Below are 19,875 nucleotides of genomic sequence, written 5' to 3'. Positions count from 1 at the left end.
TTAATTTGTAATCCATGTTAAGGTCTTTTAAATATTTTTCCATTACTGCTAACCAGTGCTGGTAACCATAGGACTGATGCTTCCTTCCTGTAAAACAAACGACCGAGTTTCCTTCAGATATCTGCACATATTCATATACACCCAATCACTGCCACAGCTTTCAGCAGTCTTGGCAGAATGAAACCACTACAGTGGTTTAAAAGCAATTAGAAGCACTTAGTCCTGGAGACAAGTCCAGAATATAACTATTCACCTAGCTTTTTTTACAGCATTATATGCTAAATTTACTTCCATTACCACTTGATTAAAATGGAAGAATTAGSCAAAACATTCCAGAAGCATCTGTGTCATGGGAAACATAGGTTTCTAGGTTATATGACACGCCAGAATATTCACCAAATCACCAGGGTTGTTTTCCTTAATGCTACAATTAACGATGGCATATTAAGAGAACAATTACTGGATAAGATTTGACTGCAGGAAGGCCTCTGCCGTAAATTGGAAATTCTCAACATATGCAACCATATTGCTAGAGAAGATAAGTTACTCAATTAAAACAAAACTGTAGGTTCATTATCAAAGGATGGCAAAGAGCACTAGAATCCAGCTGAGAGGTTCCCTGATCTCATTATCTTCAGGCTTCTATGTGCACTAATCTAACACAGATGACAACATCTGACACGGACAATTGTGCATAGAGCCACGCGGAGAACCTCCTTGCATCAGAACATGGAGTTTGTCACAATGCAATCCTTCGCAAAGTCTGGTAAGTTTTGCTGGAATTGCATTTCAGAAGAACAAAACAAGATATAAGTTCTGGTAGAGTCAAAAGAGTCCATTCTAACATTATCATTCATTTTTTAAATTTTCAACAAACCACTTTTAATTTGCTTTTTAATGCATTATAGTAACAAACGCTAAATAAACACTTGCTTTTGTCCAAATGAAAAATTTTAATCTGCCTGGAATACATTTGTGGTCATGTGATTGGAATTTTCCTTTATAAAAAAAATTTAAAATTCCCTTTTTTTGTCCTCATTCAGAATAAAGCAGAATTTCAAAATCTGAAAAACTTTGCAAAATGATCTTTCCTTCCACAGCACTTTCTGTGCATATGTGAAGGGGACAAGAAGCTGCTCAATACGTAATTTCTGTGACCCTTAAGGAGATAGTATGTGCTTTAGTACTGTTGAATCCAGGCTTATACAGCTGCTGTTTAAGTATAAATCATAGATGCTTTTGGGTTACACTGACACCCTCTGCAGTTCAGTACAGTTGTTAATTAATACAATACTGTATTAGTTCTTCTTACAGTTTTACTATTAACACCCCATGAAATCCCATTAGCTTTGCATATGGTGCCAGATTTGTTCTGAATGTGGGAAAAGAAAGAAATTTACACTGGTATGAATAATAAAGAGATGCTTTCAAGTGGTTTCCACTGTGAACATTTTGTAAAAATATTTTCCAGAACATAATTTGTGGGACAATCTTTTCACAAGATTTCAGTGCAAATAAGTATATATTTGTCACTTAATTTTTTCCCCTGAATATGAAAACCTTTATGCACCATGACTGTTTTACAGCAAAAGTACCAGGAAGATAAAGTAGTTCCTTGAAAAGAAAGGAAAATTAGCCAGGTTGTCTTATTTTCCAAACTGATAGGAATGCAAAAAATAAACAAACTGCACAGCTAATGCCAACAAAAAGATAAAACTTCCTTTACATTTTTGGTTTAAACTTTTTAAAATATGGATAGTGATGATAGCTGAAATTTGGGCTAGGTTTTCCAGAAGCTATTTGAATGTCCTGCTTCAGTGATCTGACAGATCCTTCTCAATTTCCAAAAAGCTTTAAGTGCGACTGTAGAAAACAGGCTTAACTGTTAACCCCTCATACAGGGCACTCCAAAAGGTATTAGCCATTACAGAAATATCAGACCAAATTACTTTAATTAGATGGGTTTTGTCATAGTATTGACTCTCTAATGAAATAAGAATCCGATGATGAGCTGTTCAAAAGGCTTTTTGAAGTGGAGAGAATACTGAAGCAGGCAGTTTTTAGAAGCAGCATAGTCCCTCAGACAAGCTGAATCAAATATAATTGTTTCCTGATCCTTCAGAAGTCGATCCCTTAGAATTGTAGTAGCAGCAGTACATGGTTAGTAGGATTCTAGTGGATGTTTTTTTCCCCCCTTCTCCTTCACAATCCTGTGGCTGATCCACATTTTAGTCTCTGCAGTCACAGGATGAAATCAGGAACGGCCAGGGTCTTTCTGCATGGCCAACATCCAGACGGGGACACACTGTTCAGGGAATCCCTTCTGCCTCTCCTCTTGTAGGATGGTGAGTCCACTCATTTCAATGAGGCTGTGGAGGATGTTCAGGTCTCGGATCACACTACTATCCAGACAATCCAGGACACAGCCCTCTCTGGCTACGTTGTCCTTAAGAATGATAACACCGTTATCCTTCAAGCCATTCTGGCAACGGATGAGAAACCTCAGGAGATCTTTATCTGTCAGATATCCTACAGATGAAAAGATGCAAAACAGATCACTATCAGCCGCTCAAAGGGACTACTCATTAAACATCAGAATAGTGCCTTGATCTGCTTCTCTATAACCTATTTATTGGAGAAGTTCTAGTCCTGCCAGATTTCATTATGAAATCCAGAGCAAATCAGTGAGATCAACAGCTGCAAACCCAAATCAATATTTAGGATCCACATTAGCAGCAGCAACAGATGTGGACAGAAGTCAATGGGAATAGCGGAGAAAATACTGGGTGCTGAAGGGTTCTTTAATCTGGTGGTTRAAGTCATAATAAGAATCAGTGGCAGGAAGCTGCAGCCAAACAAATTCAAATTGGAAATAAGTGACAACTGTTTAACAGTGTAAGTAATTACCATTGGAAACTACCAACAGAAGTGGTGGATTTACCACCTCTTGAAGTTCTCATATCAAGTGTAGTYGACTTTCACAAGATATGCTTTAATTTAACACAAACTATTGCCTTAGTACAAGTGTAAATGAATGAAATATAACTGCCTGTGATATCAAGTAGGTCAAATTAGATAATCTAATGGTCCCTTTCGGGTTTTAAAACTACAGATCTAAAAACCTTTGTGTAACACTGTGTGCCCATCATAGAAGCTTTGGATTAAAGATCCAGTGAGGAATGCAAGACCTTCCAAACTGCCAAATAAAACTCTTTATATTATACCATTGTGCATTGTGATTTCTACATCTACTGTGTATGTTCAAAAATAGTGAAATATTTTAAATTTTAAAGTATTATATTATGTTCCTTCTCTCTCAAAGGTCAATACTTTGGTTATGTTGAGACCAGTAGTGCAGGGCTCAGAAAAGAACAAAATGAGAACTCTCACATGCGAAACCCATCTAAAATGAATTAACAAGGACAGCTGGTCAGAAACTGAATGAAAAACTTGAAAATTTTGATTGCTTATATTTTCTAGTCAAAATATTTAGTTTTCTTGGTGGAAGATTTGAACTTTAATAAATGGAAGTTGTCATTTCAAAACCACATTTTGACACAGAATGTCAGGTTTTTTAACTAAACATCTCCCCCTTCAAAAAAGAAGAAGAAAAAAGCCCCAAAGCCTAAAATTGAATAGCTTTCAAGTTGAAGGAAAATGATAATTTCAATATGAAATTTAAGTTTTCATTTTATGTTTTCATAAAGTAACAGCTTGGGCTCATATAGTTATGTATACATGAGACAAATCGAGACTGCATGGGCAACATTAATTGAAACATCTGAACACCTAATTTGGAACTTAACATTCCTTTGACCTAGCTTTTATTCCAATTTCCTAACAAATTGAGATCTCAGAAATTTCCTACCTGCAAGTCTGGCCTGCTGCCACTCCACCAATAAGTGTTGAGCTTGTTGGTATACTTCAACCATTCAAAAGAGGGGTAGAAGTCTGAATAATACATAAATTCCTACATATTTCATTGAGACTGATGGCTGAAGAGAGGAAAGAGATCCAGATCTGTGTCTATGCTAAAGAAAAGGCAACCACACAGCTGATTTCCACAAGTCCAGACAAGCCTTAGCTCATTTCATCTCATGTTGACTTGGACTTGCTGAAGAAATGAGACAGGAGCCAGATTTCCTGCAACAATGCGTTATTCAAGAAGGACAAATAACAAAGGAAAATGATAATGTTCTGAAGCAATTTGTTTGCACAGTTACAGAAAAAAGCCCTGTTCTATGAAGACTGATTATTGTTTGAGACTGTATGTAGAAAAGAAGTGCGTGCTCCTGAATAACATTATCTCCTGCGCCAACCTCTCTGCCTTTGTCTCTTTTCTCTTTTCTTTTCTTTTTTTCTTCTCTTCTTTTTCTTTTTTCTTTCTTTTTTATTTTTGTCTAGTAAGAAACCACCTCGAGTTTTGGAGAGAAGGAATTGTTCAGGCCTCATCTTGTTCTGACAGCTTAAACTTCGTAAGGGATGTTCAGGTTCAAAGATTAGGAGACTACCTTCTTTCTGGATGGASAATTAGGCACTGTGTCAGGTTTTCTAGAAAGATGATGACATATCTAGCAGTGAAGGTTTCAAAGAACAGCTTGGACAAACATCTGTCAAAAATGGTGGTTTCGTGTGACTGAGACAGGAGAATAGAAAGATGACTTCTCAGATCACCTTCCACTCTCTCTTTCTACAACTGCAGGACAACACCATTCACTAATGATTTTATAGCACTTTTCATGCAGGGAGGAATCAAATAAAAATGATGGAGCCAAGAACATAATCCACACTATCCGATTGCCAGTCTGCTGCTCTTAATACTGCAGTACATTCACTGAGGTGGCTTGCGGGGTAGGAAACAGACATCTGTAATATGAAGAGGTGCTGTGGGACATGGATAGGTGAACCTGTTTGATAAACATCAGCGCATGTATAAGATTCAACTTATAGATACTGGTGAGTTTACCATGCCTTTTCCCAGCTTGTTTATTGAAATATTCTTAAGCTAGGATAATCATCAGATTCAGAAAGCCTTCCACAGAATCAGCAAAAGGGAGGAACACTCATTGACAGAAGCTGAGGAAGGACCTAAAGAGCCACTCAACTAAAAGAATTCAGTGTGCAAGGGGTATATGACTGTTAGTGATTCCCACAACACTTTATGTGTACCATCCCTAGGGAAGCCAAGCTGTGATGCAGAGGTGGTGAAGTCTGAGTGGAAAAAGGCTTTCTGCAAAAAGTCATATGAAGCTATCCTTAAATGAAGGCAGTACTAATCCTGTGAGCAAACATAAYTACTTGCCCTCTGTCCAAACCCTTGGGCTACCCAATCCAAAGAAGGAGTGAAGATCTCTCAGAAAATCACTTTTTCCTTGTGAGACTGCATAGTGAGAAATCATTCTGGATATCCCTTGGGCTGGCTGTAGTACCTAACTCCCCATAAAAACATGGGAGCAAAAGGTTGTTCAGGATCTGCCAAGACTCAGACAACTCTCTCTCACATGCTGTATGTCCTCATAGCCAAGCTTAAAGCTGGTATATTGTTACTGCCACAGTGCTACAGTCTTTCTCCTACAAAAGGCCAGATGTAGAGGTGTTGACAGATCACTGCTCACAGATGAAGCTAACACAGCATATCTGTATTCAGTATCATTCAGTATCATTAGCTTGCTAAGGAAGATCCCTGCTCAAGAAAACATAAGGCCTGCTCCTCAACTGCACCTTAGCATGCAAAATACTCTCCGATTACACATACCCCCCCCCACACACACCCATACATGATCTAAATGAAAGCAACTTGATCTGCACCCACTGCGCATGGGGCTTGGGAGAATTCTCAAAGGTCTCTTGTGAGACTTCAAAGGAAGTGGGGCTGTTCCTGCGCTAATGGGCTTTCTGGCAAGTTCAAAGAGATACGAACTGTGAGGACTGCCTGACTTTACAATACGGCTGCAGGAGTATAGTAGTTTCTGTGTTTTTATGTTGTTTGTTTGTTTTGCTTTTTTTTCACAAATGCTTGTGCTGGCAATGGAGGGCTGTTGTGGGACCAGGTACTGGAACTGAATGAGGGTAGGGCAAGCTCTGTGCCTCCAGCACTGGTCAGTCTTCAGCCTGGCTTTTCCAAACATTTGAGAACCCTCTTTTATAACTGCACCATTCTTTTAACAAAATTTTTAGCACAGGCTATGTAGTTCTCTGAGATGCCTGGCTAGAGGAATCATGCTGAACTAACCTGAAACCCACTGAATCCAGATGACATCATATCTTTGTGGGGCTGGAGTGAATTCCTGAAGGCTTTTGCAATAATACATCTCTACTCTGTCCTCCTTGCCCTGTAGGTAGTTCGGCACCTCAGCCAGGAAATTCTCCATCATATCCACCAGCTCCACACTCTTGAAAATTGGTAACAGGACGTGCTTGCTGACCCGACCTATCCCAGAGCCGCAGTCCAAGGCGCGGTTGGTGTCAGCTTTTCCCACCCCCTGTGGAATACAAGAAAATCATTTGAAAACTGGAAAATACCAACTGAAAGATCACAGCAACTGTATTATCAGCTATGCCCTCTAATCCACCAAGCTTAGTGTCTTATCTCCTTATTTGTGCAAGGTACCACAACCTGGAAGAGAATTAAAACAGCTTTGGGTACCTATGAGGGAGCAGAACTGGCTGCTACACTCCCAGAGAACATCTTGATTCATTTTTCTTCCATCTTCACTTTCCCCTAGCTGAGGGCGAAGCCCAGTGTCCTACAGAAACTCATACCAAGTGCCCAAACCACTAGGAGGAGGAAGTGAAAACAGATCTCCCCTAGTTCTCTAGATGGATTCCCTTCCTGCCAAGAGACACTCAAAAAACCTACAAAACATTAAAGGGGCTATMTTCCTCAAAACTGTGCTCCCTTCCTGGGGAGGCTCACTGCAGTCTGGGACTTAGCTTTCTCATCTGGGAGAAAGAGGAGACCTATATTTTCCTACATAGTAAGAGTGATGGGAGGCATAACTATGCAATACTATTGAGCTCTAAAACACAAAGGTTGCTGTTGATGGGACCTCTTCGCTGCAGTCCTGGATTCATTGCTGTACAGTAAGTTTTTGCTTGGTATAAGAAGAGACATAATCTTTTCACAAGTTCCTAACCTTCTCAGAAGATCCCCTAATCTTTATAAAGTCCTTGTAAGTTCATCTGTCAAGTATCCATACCTCACAGCCAACTATATAGGTATGTCTCATTACATTCTGAGCCCAGTGAAGGCTTAAAATGAGCACATACCATGTATTGCACATAAGAATTAACTTCTGGAGTACAAAATTTCCACAGGTGCCCACAGACATCTCTACAGATACAGTGTCCCTGAGCTTTGAGTGCAATTTTCAAAACAAGCCATGTTTGAACTTAGAACTGTAGGTAACTTAGGAAACACAAAAAGTTTGGACTGAAGGATATATGGAATTTCTTTATTAGATGTAGAGACAACGAAGATGATTGAGTAGATTTTACTCAATAATTCCTTTTTCTTTATAAATATCACCCCTGGACTGAGATCAGACATGAAAATTGTGGCACAAAGGGTATGYCTATGAGAAAATAATGAGTCACTAGAAAAGGAGCTTTATAATGAAAGCAGTATTTCATCCCTAATGCTTCCATTCTAGCTATAAAAAGGTTCTTAAGAGCCTGCTGCTGTTCTGTAAAACAGAAATTTTAAGGCTGCACAGGCACTGACTGTGGGATTGGAGCTCCCTTGGCCAAAGTTATTTGTTACACAAATATATTAAAGGCAAATGTAAACACCTTTTCCCTGTTCTCTGGAACTGAAAGTTGAAATGAAAGTTGGGCCAAAGTCCTCCTGCTGAAGCTTCACTGCTCCTAAAGGAAACAAGCCCAGGAAGAGCTGAGCTTTTCCTGCCTATTAGGAGACCCCCTCCATAATGACCGAGTATAAATCATGTAATTCACTGCTTTTTTGGCCTTGCTTCAGTGTTTAATTCAGTAGATTATTAAGGTCAAAGGATAGTACTATCAATGACATGACTATGAATAGCCCAGCTGAGCATCTGATTACATTGAGTAAGTGCAGAAAGAGCACAAGGACCTCAAAGGCTCTCACCAGTCACCAGGGCTGCTGGTCCCAATTTATAAACCTAGAAAGATTAATCTCCCAGTGTATGCAAGAGTCCATAGGAGTCTTGAGCCCTATCTTCTCTGGAGACTACCTGCTTGTAATTAGCCAGAACATATGAGTTATTCTTCATTCACAGGCTGCACTAAAGAATATGTGGCAATTACTGAAGACTACACTAAGCTGTAAAATGGAGTTCATGAAAGGAGGAGGAACTGTGTCCTGAATCTTTACAAAAATCTCCACATTGTCTGCTGACAGATCCATACAGGCCTAGGCTGATGTGATTAAACAAAAAGCCTTGAAAGAGCTGGTCAGAAAAGAGGGATTACCATCCCAAAAAGCTAACCTTATTAGACTAAACCTCATATGACTGCTTTGACTTTGACACTTGTGTTCAGGGAAGCTGTAGTTAGGGTACCTCGCTCAAGACAGGGAATTCGTTGCCTGTGACACGCTGTGGAAAGGATGTCTGATGACACATCTCCATTTGCCATCAAGAAGTAGGAGAGGGGACAATCCTGGGAGATGAAATCTGATCCCACACTTTGCTGACAGAGAGCAAGAGCAAATGGCAATCAGACTAGAACCCCTCTAAAGCACTAGAGCTCTGTTTATAATGAAAATATTGACATAATTTCATGTTCAGCTAATGTATTTTCAGTTTGAGAGTGCACAGAGCTTTGACAGGGTAGTAAAGCCTGATTGATTTGAAAATCAGATTTCTTATTAAAAAAAAAAAACAGTTTAAGTGAAAAATTTAAGCTAAAGCAAGCTCAAAAATTTAAGATCAACTGGTCCTCTGATTATCTGTTTCACATTGCTCCTTATCACTATCATTTAGCATATGTACACAATCACAAGTTTAGCTGAAAAGGTGAACAAGGCTCTCAGGAAGTTCCTTATGGGTAATATAGCTGTGGCATACGTTCCTGATGCTAGTACTTCAGGTCTTGGAAGAGCAAGAAGACAGTGTAGACATGCAGGAGCAGAAAGAAATCAGAGCTCAAGGCAGAGATAAAAAGCACAGTGGCTTTCTTTCTAAATTATTTTTTTTTGTAGCTTTTCAAAAAAATCTCTTCCATCTGCCTGATCAAACAGAGGCAAAATCATTCTCCAGAAACTTTCTGTTCAGCAGTAACCACTCAGACTGGTGAAATGAGGGCAAGAGTTTAGGGCAGAAAGGGAGCTCTGAGGATAATCCCCTCTTGTGGTATTTCACACATCTATAGCCCACAACTGTTCCTGAATTAATGTTTTCTTTGCTTTCTTTGTTTCCTTTTTCACAGATTACCCCTGGATTAGACTCTTGAAAACACAGCATCTATATGGACATCAAGGCTTTAACTGGTATAAACACACTGCCATAAACAGTCCCTGGTCTAATTCTGCTGATAACCCTTCACATATGGGCTGCACGTAAGGCAACTTACAGCTTGTTTGTATTGCTCTGCTGGCTCAGGCTCTGAATTGAATGTTGCTCTTGGTTTGAGATCCACCCACACACACATAAAACCTCTTAGCTTAAGCACAGTGGCACTTCAAACTCAGTTTGACTCACCTGGGAAGGGAGAGAGGATAAAACAGAGCTAAAGTCCTTTCTCTCCAATGCCTTTGTGTAATTCCTTCCATGTGCCCAGGCAAGATAAATTCTCCAAAGGTAAAGAAATCTAAGGCTCAGTTTACGGTGGTGCTAAGAATCATGTTAAGAAATGCCATATATGAAGGTATTCAACATCAGTCATCTAAGAGAAATGTCAGTGTGTGGCATTTCCACACAAGCCAAACTAACTCAAGAGGAGTAATTTGAGTGGAACTGGGCAACTGTTTTTTAAGGAACACGAAATTTGCCAGAAAACAAAGTGTTTGTGAAATTGATATCTCAAATCTAGATAATAGTTATAGCCAAAAAAACATGGGAAAGAATGTTGAAAATGTTAAGACATTTCCTTTTGATGACTTTCAAGGAAAAAAAAAACTTGTCAACTTTTCATTTCTAAACAACATTTTTCATTTTGAAACTGATTTTTTTTTTTTTTGGAAAACAAAAGGAGAAACTACTCAGAGGGTAAAATAACCCCAAAATGAAGTGAAATATTATTATTTTTGATCTGAAACTAATTTTCCTATTTTCTGATATTAAACTTGTCTTTAAAAAATAGCTTTTATCTATAAAAAAAGAAAATATAGTTTATATAAGCATGAACCATTTTCTTAAAATTTTAAATGCCTTATTGGAATATATTGGAAAATAATTATTCTTGGAGCCATAAACTTGGGAAGACATACTTCAAATTAGCTTTATAGTAAAGACACTACTACAGAAAGCCAGTAGAGATCCCTATCTGGTTAGGTAGGATTCAAATTGCAGTAGTAAGAAAGGAAAATAAACTGTAAGCACCATAACCAACTGACTGTATCTCAACAGAGGACAAGCTTGAACAAGCTAAGTCAGATCTAACAAAATGTACAGATCCCTTTTTCTGCCCTTTTTTTGATCTCAGCTATTCAGACTATCCCTGGCTAATAACAGGAATATGAGCTTTACTCTGGAGTATTTTTTATCTGTCATCACACCTGATGCATTGGGTACAATTTCTCTTTGCCATGTGAGAACTCTGCTATAGACTGTACTTCTTTCCTTTTCAGGTCTTGGAGAGGAAAAAGTGTAACACTGTGATACAAACTTGCCATTCAGGAAGCTGAATCTGTATGATGCCTAGGATGTGTGAAATCTTCCCCTGAGTACTGTCTTATACACCACTTGAATTACACAGAAGTCTTTGAACATGACTTAAGTAAATTTTGAGGGATGGATATGCCTTGGGCTGGCTCTTGACTTTTAAGTTACATTTCGTTTTCTAKAGAAGTGCCATTTACCATCTGGTTCAGCAGCCTTGTTGAACTTCTTTTATGTTTTTTTATTCTGTGTGTGTAGAAAGCTTAACACACCAAGGACTCGAGATGTTGTAAAGCCTTTTTGCGTTAGCATTAATGCAAATAACTATTCATAAAAATATTGCAGATGTTAACTCAAGTAATTATGTTTTGCTGGCACATTGCCCCAGAAGCCTCTATCGGGTATAGCAAACTTTTCTATCAGTTGCCCTTCTCTGCTATACAGGATTTCTTTCTGTTGTTAAGCCACACTTGTTTTCCATCCCAATTCATTTAAATTGTGTCCTTTTTTTTACACAACATCTATTTAACTTATTGAGCTTTTTTCCACAGTTGATGATTAAGGCTAAAAAAAGATCATCTGGCTACCCCAAATTTGTACATTTGAGTAGATAATGAAAGATCTATGGTAACATTATACAGAACTAGTCATTCTGTGCGCAGAATGCATGAAACTTGGTTTCCTGCAGCCCTTGGCTTTGTGGATTCTTTAGCGTCTAATACTGTTGTTGAGCTTTTCCCCTGGGAAGGGGAACAGCAGTCAGAAATGACTGGACCTCACTTTTAAAGATCTGCAGATTTCTAGAGACACATTTATGTATGAACGGGATTTTCAGACAGCTAAGTGCAAAAATGCTATTGGTATCGCTTTTAAAACTCCACTTGGCATCTCTCTGCATCTCAGGTCAAAAGAGACCTTTTAAGACCTTTAAAAATCTGCCTGCAAATGACCTTAGTGATACTGGAATGTTCAAGAAAAAATAATTCTCCTAATGGGTTTCTCCAATTTCTCTTTATTTTATATACCCCCAGCACTGGGGGTAGGATGTTTTTTCTTGCAGCCTTGTCTGAAATACTGATAGAAATGCAAAACATAAACTTAGTATTTAGTCTCAGCTACTTTCCCATATGTACTGCAGGAATTTGCACAGGCAAGTCTCCCAGAGAAGCCAGCAAAGATTGTATCGTGAAACGTCCCAGCCCTACACTGAGAACTAATCCTCTACCGAGACCTAACTAGAAGAACCCCTTGTATAATCCTCTTTGCAGTTTCAGAGCATAAGAAAAGAATAAAAGCAGGTAAATAATGACATATTGCCAGGCAAAATGTATATTCATTATGATGCATAATCTGGTAGAATGCATATAAATTATATGTCACTGGACACAATTAAAAGCCAGATACGACCTGTGAATGCACATGAAATATGACATATGGTGCCATTTAAAACATATGTGACTGGGAACAATGTATGTCATTTATGACACATGACCACTGTTTCTTGCAGAAGATGTGATTAGATGACTCACCCCAACAAACTTCCTGAGAAACTCCCTGGAGGACTCAATGTCTGTATTGGAGAGTTCAATGTAGTCTCCCATCATGCCCTCTTCTGTGGCTGGCACCTCCTGGTAGAAGTGTTTGGCCCTGGCGTAGAACTGCATCTCACCATTGATGACTTGACTTGTTAAAGCATAAAGTTTCACTGCAAGTAGATAAATCATTACTTTATTGTTAATGACAGATATATCTACCTCACTAAGTGGGGCATGCATGTCTTTGCCAACAGGTTGGCCTATTCTTTGAAGAACTGAGATCTGTCCTCAGCATCCTGGGTTCTTCTATGCTTGATGGGCTTTGGCATATGAACAGTAGTTACACTTTGTATCTCAAAAGTTTCAAACAGAAACAGACAGAAGATTCAGACAGACCAGAAAGTTTGCTTGGAACACATCAGTTGTTGCTGTCTCACACGCACACACACAGGCAGGTTTTCCTGCATGTGTGACACAGAGCTACCACTAGCCAGGCCTTCCAATGAAAATACAACTACAGCCTACGTGTGAAAGCTAAGCAATAACAAGAGATGGATTTACACCGGAAACAAGTCCTTGTGCACACTGTTCTACATCATAAGAGCTCTGCTGCCGATTCCAAGTGCGTTCAAGGAGCTGGAAATGAGCAAGCAGTAAATATCTTCTTGATTATGAGCAATGGAAATGGAGATCTCCCTGCAGACTAAATAAACAGAAGGATGAGGGACCAGTACTTTGTTGCTGTTCTGAGTTAGCCTTCTGTGTACTACATCTTTAAATTTCTATAGAAGCACTGCTGATAACTGTTAAGAATGGTCTGAACAGGCCATGTTTGCCTACTCTGGCTAGGGAACGGGAATTACGCCCTCCATGCAGAGGATGAGAGCTAGGCCACAGACCCTGAATATAAGCCCAGAATGTATTTATTGAAGGCAAGCAAGCTCAGCAGGGAATGATAAGTGTGTGCCTGCCCATCCTCAGCAGGAGAATGACATTCTGGAGGCAAGTAAGGGGAGGACAAAGGAAGTAGGATAGGGAATAATTACCACCAAGGACCACTCAGAACAGAATAGTGCTATTGGGTTACACATAAGCAGCATGCCCGGCATATCCTTCATCCAACAAAAGCAGTATTACCAGCCGCTCTTGTCATCACCTGCTTAAGTCAACTGCTGAACGGATACTATTAATGCTTTAATCCATTACACATTTATGTTATGCCTGAGAAATTTATACCATAAGCAAGCACTGAGCCCAGCAAGGGTCAAGCCTGGGGGTTTTACACACTCCACTGATTATAAGAAGAAACCATTTAACTGAAGAAATTAATATGAAAGGGGTAGCAGCCAATCCACAGCACAACCTGGTCAGGCTGTTTCCCAGAGCCTGGGAAATAAAGACTTCACTGGTGGTTGTGATTATTCGAGTAAATGATCTCCATCTCTCCCCGGCAGTGGCATCATCTTTTCCCTGAGTCTCCCCCCCCCCTTTTTTCCCCCACTTCAGATGCCAGAACTGAATCCCTGGATGTTGCCTTTACAAGACCTTCCTTACGAGAGTCCAGTGATGATCTCTAGAGCTTGTTTAACAGAACTATCAAAGGATGATGATTTATCCCATTCTGCTGGATGGAAGGGAAAGGTGTTTACAGGCTGTCTGCACACTAGGACAGAGTGCCAGAGCAGTTGGCAGTATGAATGACAAATATTCAGAGTCCCTCTACTCAAAACACAAACCTGACCAAGGCAACACACGGGGATGATATGCAGTTTAGGATATCAGATCTTTAGTGTGTGCTCTCAAATTTCTCACTCAGATCCAGTATCAGACCCACAGGATGCCTGGCAAGATTTGCATACATGCACCAGCTGACTTGGACTCCTCCCCAGTCCACTGCAACCCCAGAGACCTGCCTTACACACTGGCATCTGAAAACAGCTCTGGTTTGGGGTTTTATCCACCATAGGGATAAAATGAGGGATTTAATCTATGGGGTTTTATCCCACCACAGGGGATTTAATCCATGGGGTTTTATCTACCCACTGAGACTATGCAGAGATCTTCTTATGCAAGTACTCCAGCTGAGGGCATGCAAGGACACAGGCTAACATGAAGGGTGGTACTGCACCCAAATCATACTCCTGCAGACCTATGGTCTCACAAATGGTGTGTGTGATCTATACAGATGATTTCCACCTCTTGTTCCCTCAGAGTTATYTCTCCCTCTCATTAATTTGTAATACTGCCAACTTTAGCACTCCACAACCCAATTTTTCAGACACAGACTATCAGCCTCACTTCTGATCTTCCTCTTGGCTGCACCTGGCACTCAGGTGCCTGCAGCAGGACCAGAGTCCTGCAAAGCAGGAAGAATGCCAGCTTGCAGGAATCTATCCCCAAAAAGCACTGTTAGAAGACATACATCCTTGGCAGGAGTTAAGTATTGCAGCTCTGCTACAGCACACTTCCTCATCACAGGACCTGTCCAGTCAGAGGCATCTCCCATTCCATGACCCATGTGGGACTATCTCATGTATCAGGAAATTAAATACTTTTGAGATCTGTTACTGATATACAATCTGATTTCAATGTACTTTGTAAAGTACAGCATGGGCAGGGTAGGACAATGGAGCCTGCAAGTCTCACAGAGATTTACGTGGGAGGATGTAGCTGTCTTTTACAGACAAGGTTTTCAGGAGTAAGCTAGGTGACTTGCAAGGCTTCAAGTTAGAGAAGTGTTTCTCATAAAATAAGAAGAAACTTTTTCTCAGGACATGCTTGGTCTCTCAGCTGAACTTGCTGGCAAGACCTCCAAGTGGAGATGGTTAAGATGAACCCACTGGAATAGCAGGCTGAGAACAGAAACTGATTCCCTACGTGTCACTGAATGTTCATCAAAGTCAATAATTTTGAGCCACTGCATACACCATCTGGATGCAGAGCACTGACACAGAGCTGAATGCCAACCCCTGGGCTAGACAGAGAACATTTATCTAAGCCCTTTCCCCTAGGAAGTCCACAATATTATTTCTACATTTTTTTATGGATTAGTTCCAAATTTTGTTTTCTAGGTTCCCAGCACAGCTGATCTAAACATCTAGAGAAACAGGAGCACTAAACAAGGAGGACTGGGTGCAATTCCAACCTGCAGTAGACGGTTAGGGTTTGCTTGGCTAAGTTTTCTTGCCAGAAGCAAATGTTGCAAATATTTTTTTTTTTGAAGTTTTTATTTGTGAGCATTACTTTGTGGCTCCAACTACTTTCTGCAAGATAGTTAACTAATTCCAGATTGGCTGAGTATTCTCTTTTAAATGCAACATCTGCTTTATGCCTCAGTTGAAAAATAGTTATCTACATCCAGGATGGAATCCACCTTTCTACTGTGGTCTGAGGATCACTTAAATTCTGTTTTACAGAGGATGAACATCAACTCTCCCAAAGCAGTTTTTACACCCAGACATCTGCCTCACACACTGCAATATTTGGCTCTGTTGACTGATCATTTGAGTCTTTTACTGCAGATCTCTCCCCACTGGCACAAAGTCCCACAGCCCATGTAACAACATGCATAATATTCAGCATCTGAATAGCTCCATTAAAGTCCACTGGGCTTAAGGGTATTCACACACATTTAGGACTGATATCAGATATACTCAGCTCATAGGTAAACAGGCCTAAGTGCTGTACCACTGAACTCAGTAAGGGAGGGGTGGAATGAGTGTGGAGTTAGCAGAGCTCAAAGCAAAGTTTGTATCTTGCTAACCTCGGGCTGCACTGCAACCTTCAATGTGAGGCCTGGTTTCAGTGCTATTACTGATGCTTGGAGCTAAGCACATGCTTAACTACCCTGCTAGGTGACAGTCTTAGTGCTGTTTAAGGAGTTTAACTGTAGAGAGATCTGGATCTAGTGTTTAAGCCTGAAAAGTTCAGTTCATTTCTCTTCAGTTGCACTCTGAACTGAATTGGAAAATATAATTCTGAAGAGATGTTCAGACCTGACACATTCTCTGCTCTCCACTGCTTAGAGCACAGGATCATGGAATAATCAAGGTTGGAAGGGGCCTAAGGAGGCTTCTAGTTCAAATTTTTGCTCAAAGTAGGGGCAGTCATAAGGTCAGATGAGGTTCCTCAGTACTTTATACAGTTGGGTCTTGAAAACCTCCATGGATGGAGAATTGCACAACCTCCCTGGGCCACCCGTTCCTAAGTCTGACTGCTCTCATGGCGAGAAAGTTTTTCCTCTGTTGTTTCAATTTATGCTTGTTTTTCTCTTGTCACCTTTATTCCATGACAGTTACCATGGAGTAACAGACAAACTGCAGGTTCATGTGAAGGTTTGACTCACAACTAATTTGGATAGGCTGGCAATATGCTGACATATGGAAAACTGTTTAGAAAAGTTGTAAGAATGATTCAGGACCTGAAATATCTGGCAGAGGGGCTCTTTAATCAGATAGGCAAAGGCTTAACAACACTTGTTGGCTGGGAATGGGAATTCAAATAAATTCAGACAAGAAATAAAACACAATTTAAAAACAGTGGAGCAATTAGGCCTGGAAACAGCTTAATGATGGATTGATGAATTCTCAGTCACTTGGAGCCCTTAAATTGAGGTATTTTTGTCTTCACAAACATATACTGTGGCCCAGTCAAAAGTTACAAGCATGATACAGGAACCATTAGGTGAAATTCTAGGCTAGATGTTCATAATGGTACCTTTTAAAGGCTTTAAATGACTATTAATAATTATACTAACAGCAACATTGTAGGAAATCCTGCTTAATTTCTAAAATGTTGTGTCCATTTCAAAACAAATGGAAGAACAACATTTTCATAGATTTTTTGAGATTACATGAACCTATAATTAACTTTCCTTCCTTTCCACCTTTTCTTCCTTTCCATTTTTCCCATCTACCTACTATTAGGCACAGGAGAAATTATCTTCCCAGCTTCATTTTAGATAGCTGCAGATATTCTTGTATGTTAAAAGTCACATTGAATACTAAAAAAACATGGCAATGTTCTCTTTACAGGATTTTTGAATTCTAGTATCTTAAGCAGAGTTTTCACTGTGGTTCATGTATTTTCACACTATCAGGTAAAATTATTCACTTGCCTAAATGGATCTTTCAGTTAGGAAGCAGCCCTCAAGAATTCACTATGAAGAGCAGCTCAGCAGGTTAGACAGACACATCCTTCCCATCTCAAATGCCTAATGTTCTAATGTTCAGTGGAGGCTGTATAACTCTGCTAAAAAAAAAAGTGACATTATAACACAATATAGATTCCAGTGAAATCTTCTTTTTAGCTATGCTGTCTTGAGGAGCTTTGGTTCTAGCTCAGGGTCAAATTCTCATGAGAACTGAACATCCTTTTTCTGCACCTAAATAAGTGTCTCGGCATTCTATAACCAGAGGCTGCTGCTGAAACTAGGCTATGAACAAACATTTCGGAGGTATTTTCCCATCAGATAATAAACAGCGGGCAAGACAACCTGCTGTCAAGATTTAGATTACAGAGGCGCTTGATAAAAAAAATTAAAAATCATTATCTTTCAAACACTTACTCAAAGCAATACATATGACAAGGCTAAGAACACACTCAGAGAAAACAAAATAGGTATCAGACAACAGAAAGTAAGGCCTGTCAGCTCTGGTATTTTTGCATTTGTCCTTCTAAGTTCCAAACAGGTCAATGTATGCTCTAATTTAATGGTGACAAAAAAGGGTCTAACACTATCATCAACAGWAAACAGATTTTATTTTTGAGGTCTTTCCCTTCCCTTCCCTGCCAAGAACTTGCGGAGTATTTAGGTAAAACGAGGGTACTGAAGGATACTGAACTGGAGTGAGCTGAGAAAGAGAAAGCAAATCGTCTAGTTCGCACTGCTGGTTCGTCTTTAGCAGGGCTCCTCAGAACTACTTATTGTCATTAATGGGTTTGCTTGTGCCATCTAGCATGAAACACCTTTTCAGAAAGCAGTCACACATGCACACAGAGGCTCTTGCCCACCAGTTACTCACCCAGAGGAAGCTTTTCCAGCAGATAAAGATAACTTTGAAAGAAGTCATTTCGGATCGCCTTATGCAAGACAAAGGACATGCTGTGCCGACAGAGTTCTTCATCTGTCTTATGCCAGCGTGACTTAAAAGCCAAATGTGCTCCCTTATATGCCATGACAAAGACTTTTTTTTGCAAGGGTGGAAAGTTGCTATGGCTGGTGCTCTCCGCAAGACCTGTCCTTCCTAAGAGACAGAGGCAATGTCATTTAAACTGTGGCAATGTGCTGTCATTCTATATTGGGGTGTGTGTCTAGAGCAGAGGAAGGGGAGGAGGCGGGCGAGAGTGGAGTGAGAAATACTGGCTGTTGGCACTCACTCAGAATAATCTCTGCCCTCCTAAACCAGCAGGTGCTAGAAAGTGATAAAAACCTCCACCAGGAAATTGCTTAGCCAGGGTAAAAGTATATCTACTCTGAAAAAGAGGGGATTTAATTCAATTATGCTTTTCTTTTCCTAATCTCTTTAGCCTTCACTTCAAAGGAACACAGATATTATCCAGGGTCTCCCAGCTATCTCTTCTAAATCTCAGARGGTGATTTTGTTTCCCAGCCTCTCCCTCACTATTTGTTTTTCCTATGCAAAGGAAGCCAAAAGAAAAGCCAGAAGAGAGAACATGGACATGCCTCTACACAAATCATATGCCCTAAAAAATTACGATTATAGCAAGCAATGAGGAAAAAAATAGGTTTAACTTTATGTTCTGCCACTGTTTATGGTAAGGCAAGCCATGATCTATGCACACCAGTCTGCTCTGACTCATTTAATCTGTTTAAATGGTACAGACTACTATCATGTCAGCAGAGACTAGATGGAAAAAGCTGCTGTCTGGGAAGACAGGAACAGTAAAACCCGGAAGGAGAAGAGTTTTTGTTTTAGCTAACAGTACAGACAGAAGAACAAAAGGAGACAAGCTGTTCATTAATAAACTTAGACAAATACATTGGCTGGAAAAGAAGAGTTCAGATCACTACATTAACAAAATTCTGGAATAGGAGGACTAGGGTCCAAAGCTGAACTGCTTTTAGGATGGAGAATGGTAAATCTCTGAAGGGGCTGTACATCATAAGTATGTCACATCCAAGAAGAGGATCAGGCCCTTAAGAGACAAGGACAGGCAGATACCGTTTCAAAACCCTGTTTGCCACTCAGCAGCTTAGGCACTTCACGTGGTGCAGCTTCGACTCTCCTGAGTTGCAAAGGTACCTGGCAGGGAATGGGAGCTTTTGTGCTGACTGCACTGAACTCCACACACTGTGCTGTGAGGGCTTCTGCTTTTCAAGCTGTTTATCCAACTGTTTGCAGTGTAAGCACACTATCACTGAGCAATGCATGCTCAGAAAGTGTGTGTTTTCGTATCAAAAAGGTTGTCATACTGCCATGCTGTCCTGGACAGTGCTGCAATTCCTGCCAAACATCTGATCAAGCTTCTGAGAGCAGTACAAAGAAGATCTGGCCTCCCACAAGGAAAATCGCTAGTAA

General features: G+C 40.0%; 1 protein-coding gene across 1 annotated transcript; it reads right to left on the bottom strand.

The window, feature by feature from the left end:
- Positions 1 to 934: 934 nt before the first annotated feature.
- On the bottom strand, positions 935 to 18,546 carry NTMT2 (N-terminal Xaa-Pro-Lys N-methyltransferase 2). Its single transcript, XM_085300222.1, has 4 exons — positions 18,358 to 18,546; positions 12,329 to 12,504; positions 6,233 to 6,482; positions 935 to 2,529 (listed from the first exon to the last, which is right to left on the bottom strand). Exons 1-4 carry the CDS (start codon positions 18,509 to 18,511, stop codon positions 2,255 to 2,257), a joined length of 855 nt encoding a protein of 284 aa, XP_085156348.1. The 5' UTR covers positions 18,512 to 18,546; the 3' UTR covers positions 935 to 2,254.
- Positions 18,547 to 19,875: the final 1,329 nt, after the last annotated feature.

Source organism: Rhea americana, unplaced genomic scaffold (genome assembly GCF_003343005.1).
Source record: "Rhea americana isolate MKP2758 unplaced genomic scaffold, rheAme1 scaffold_162, whole genome shotgun sequence".
In the NCBI taxonomy this organism is placed as follows: Eukaryota; Metazoa; Chordata; class Aves; order Rheiformes; family Rheidae; genus Rhea; species Rhea americana.
This window is presented reverse-complemented; position numbering and strand designations above follow the sequence as displayed.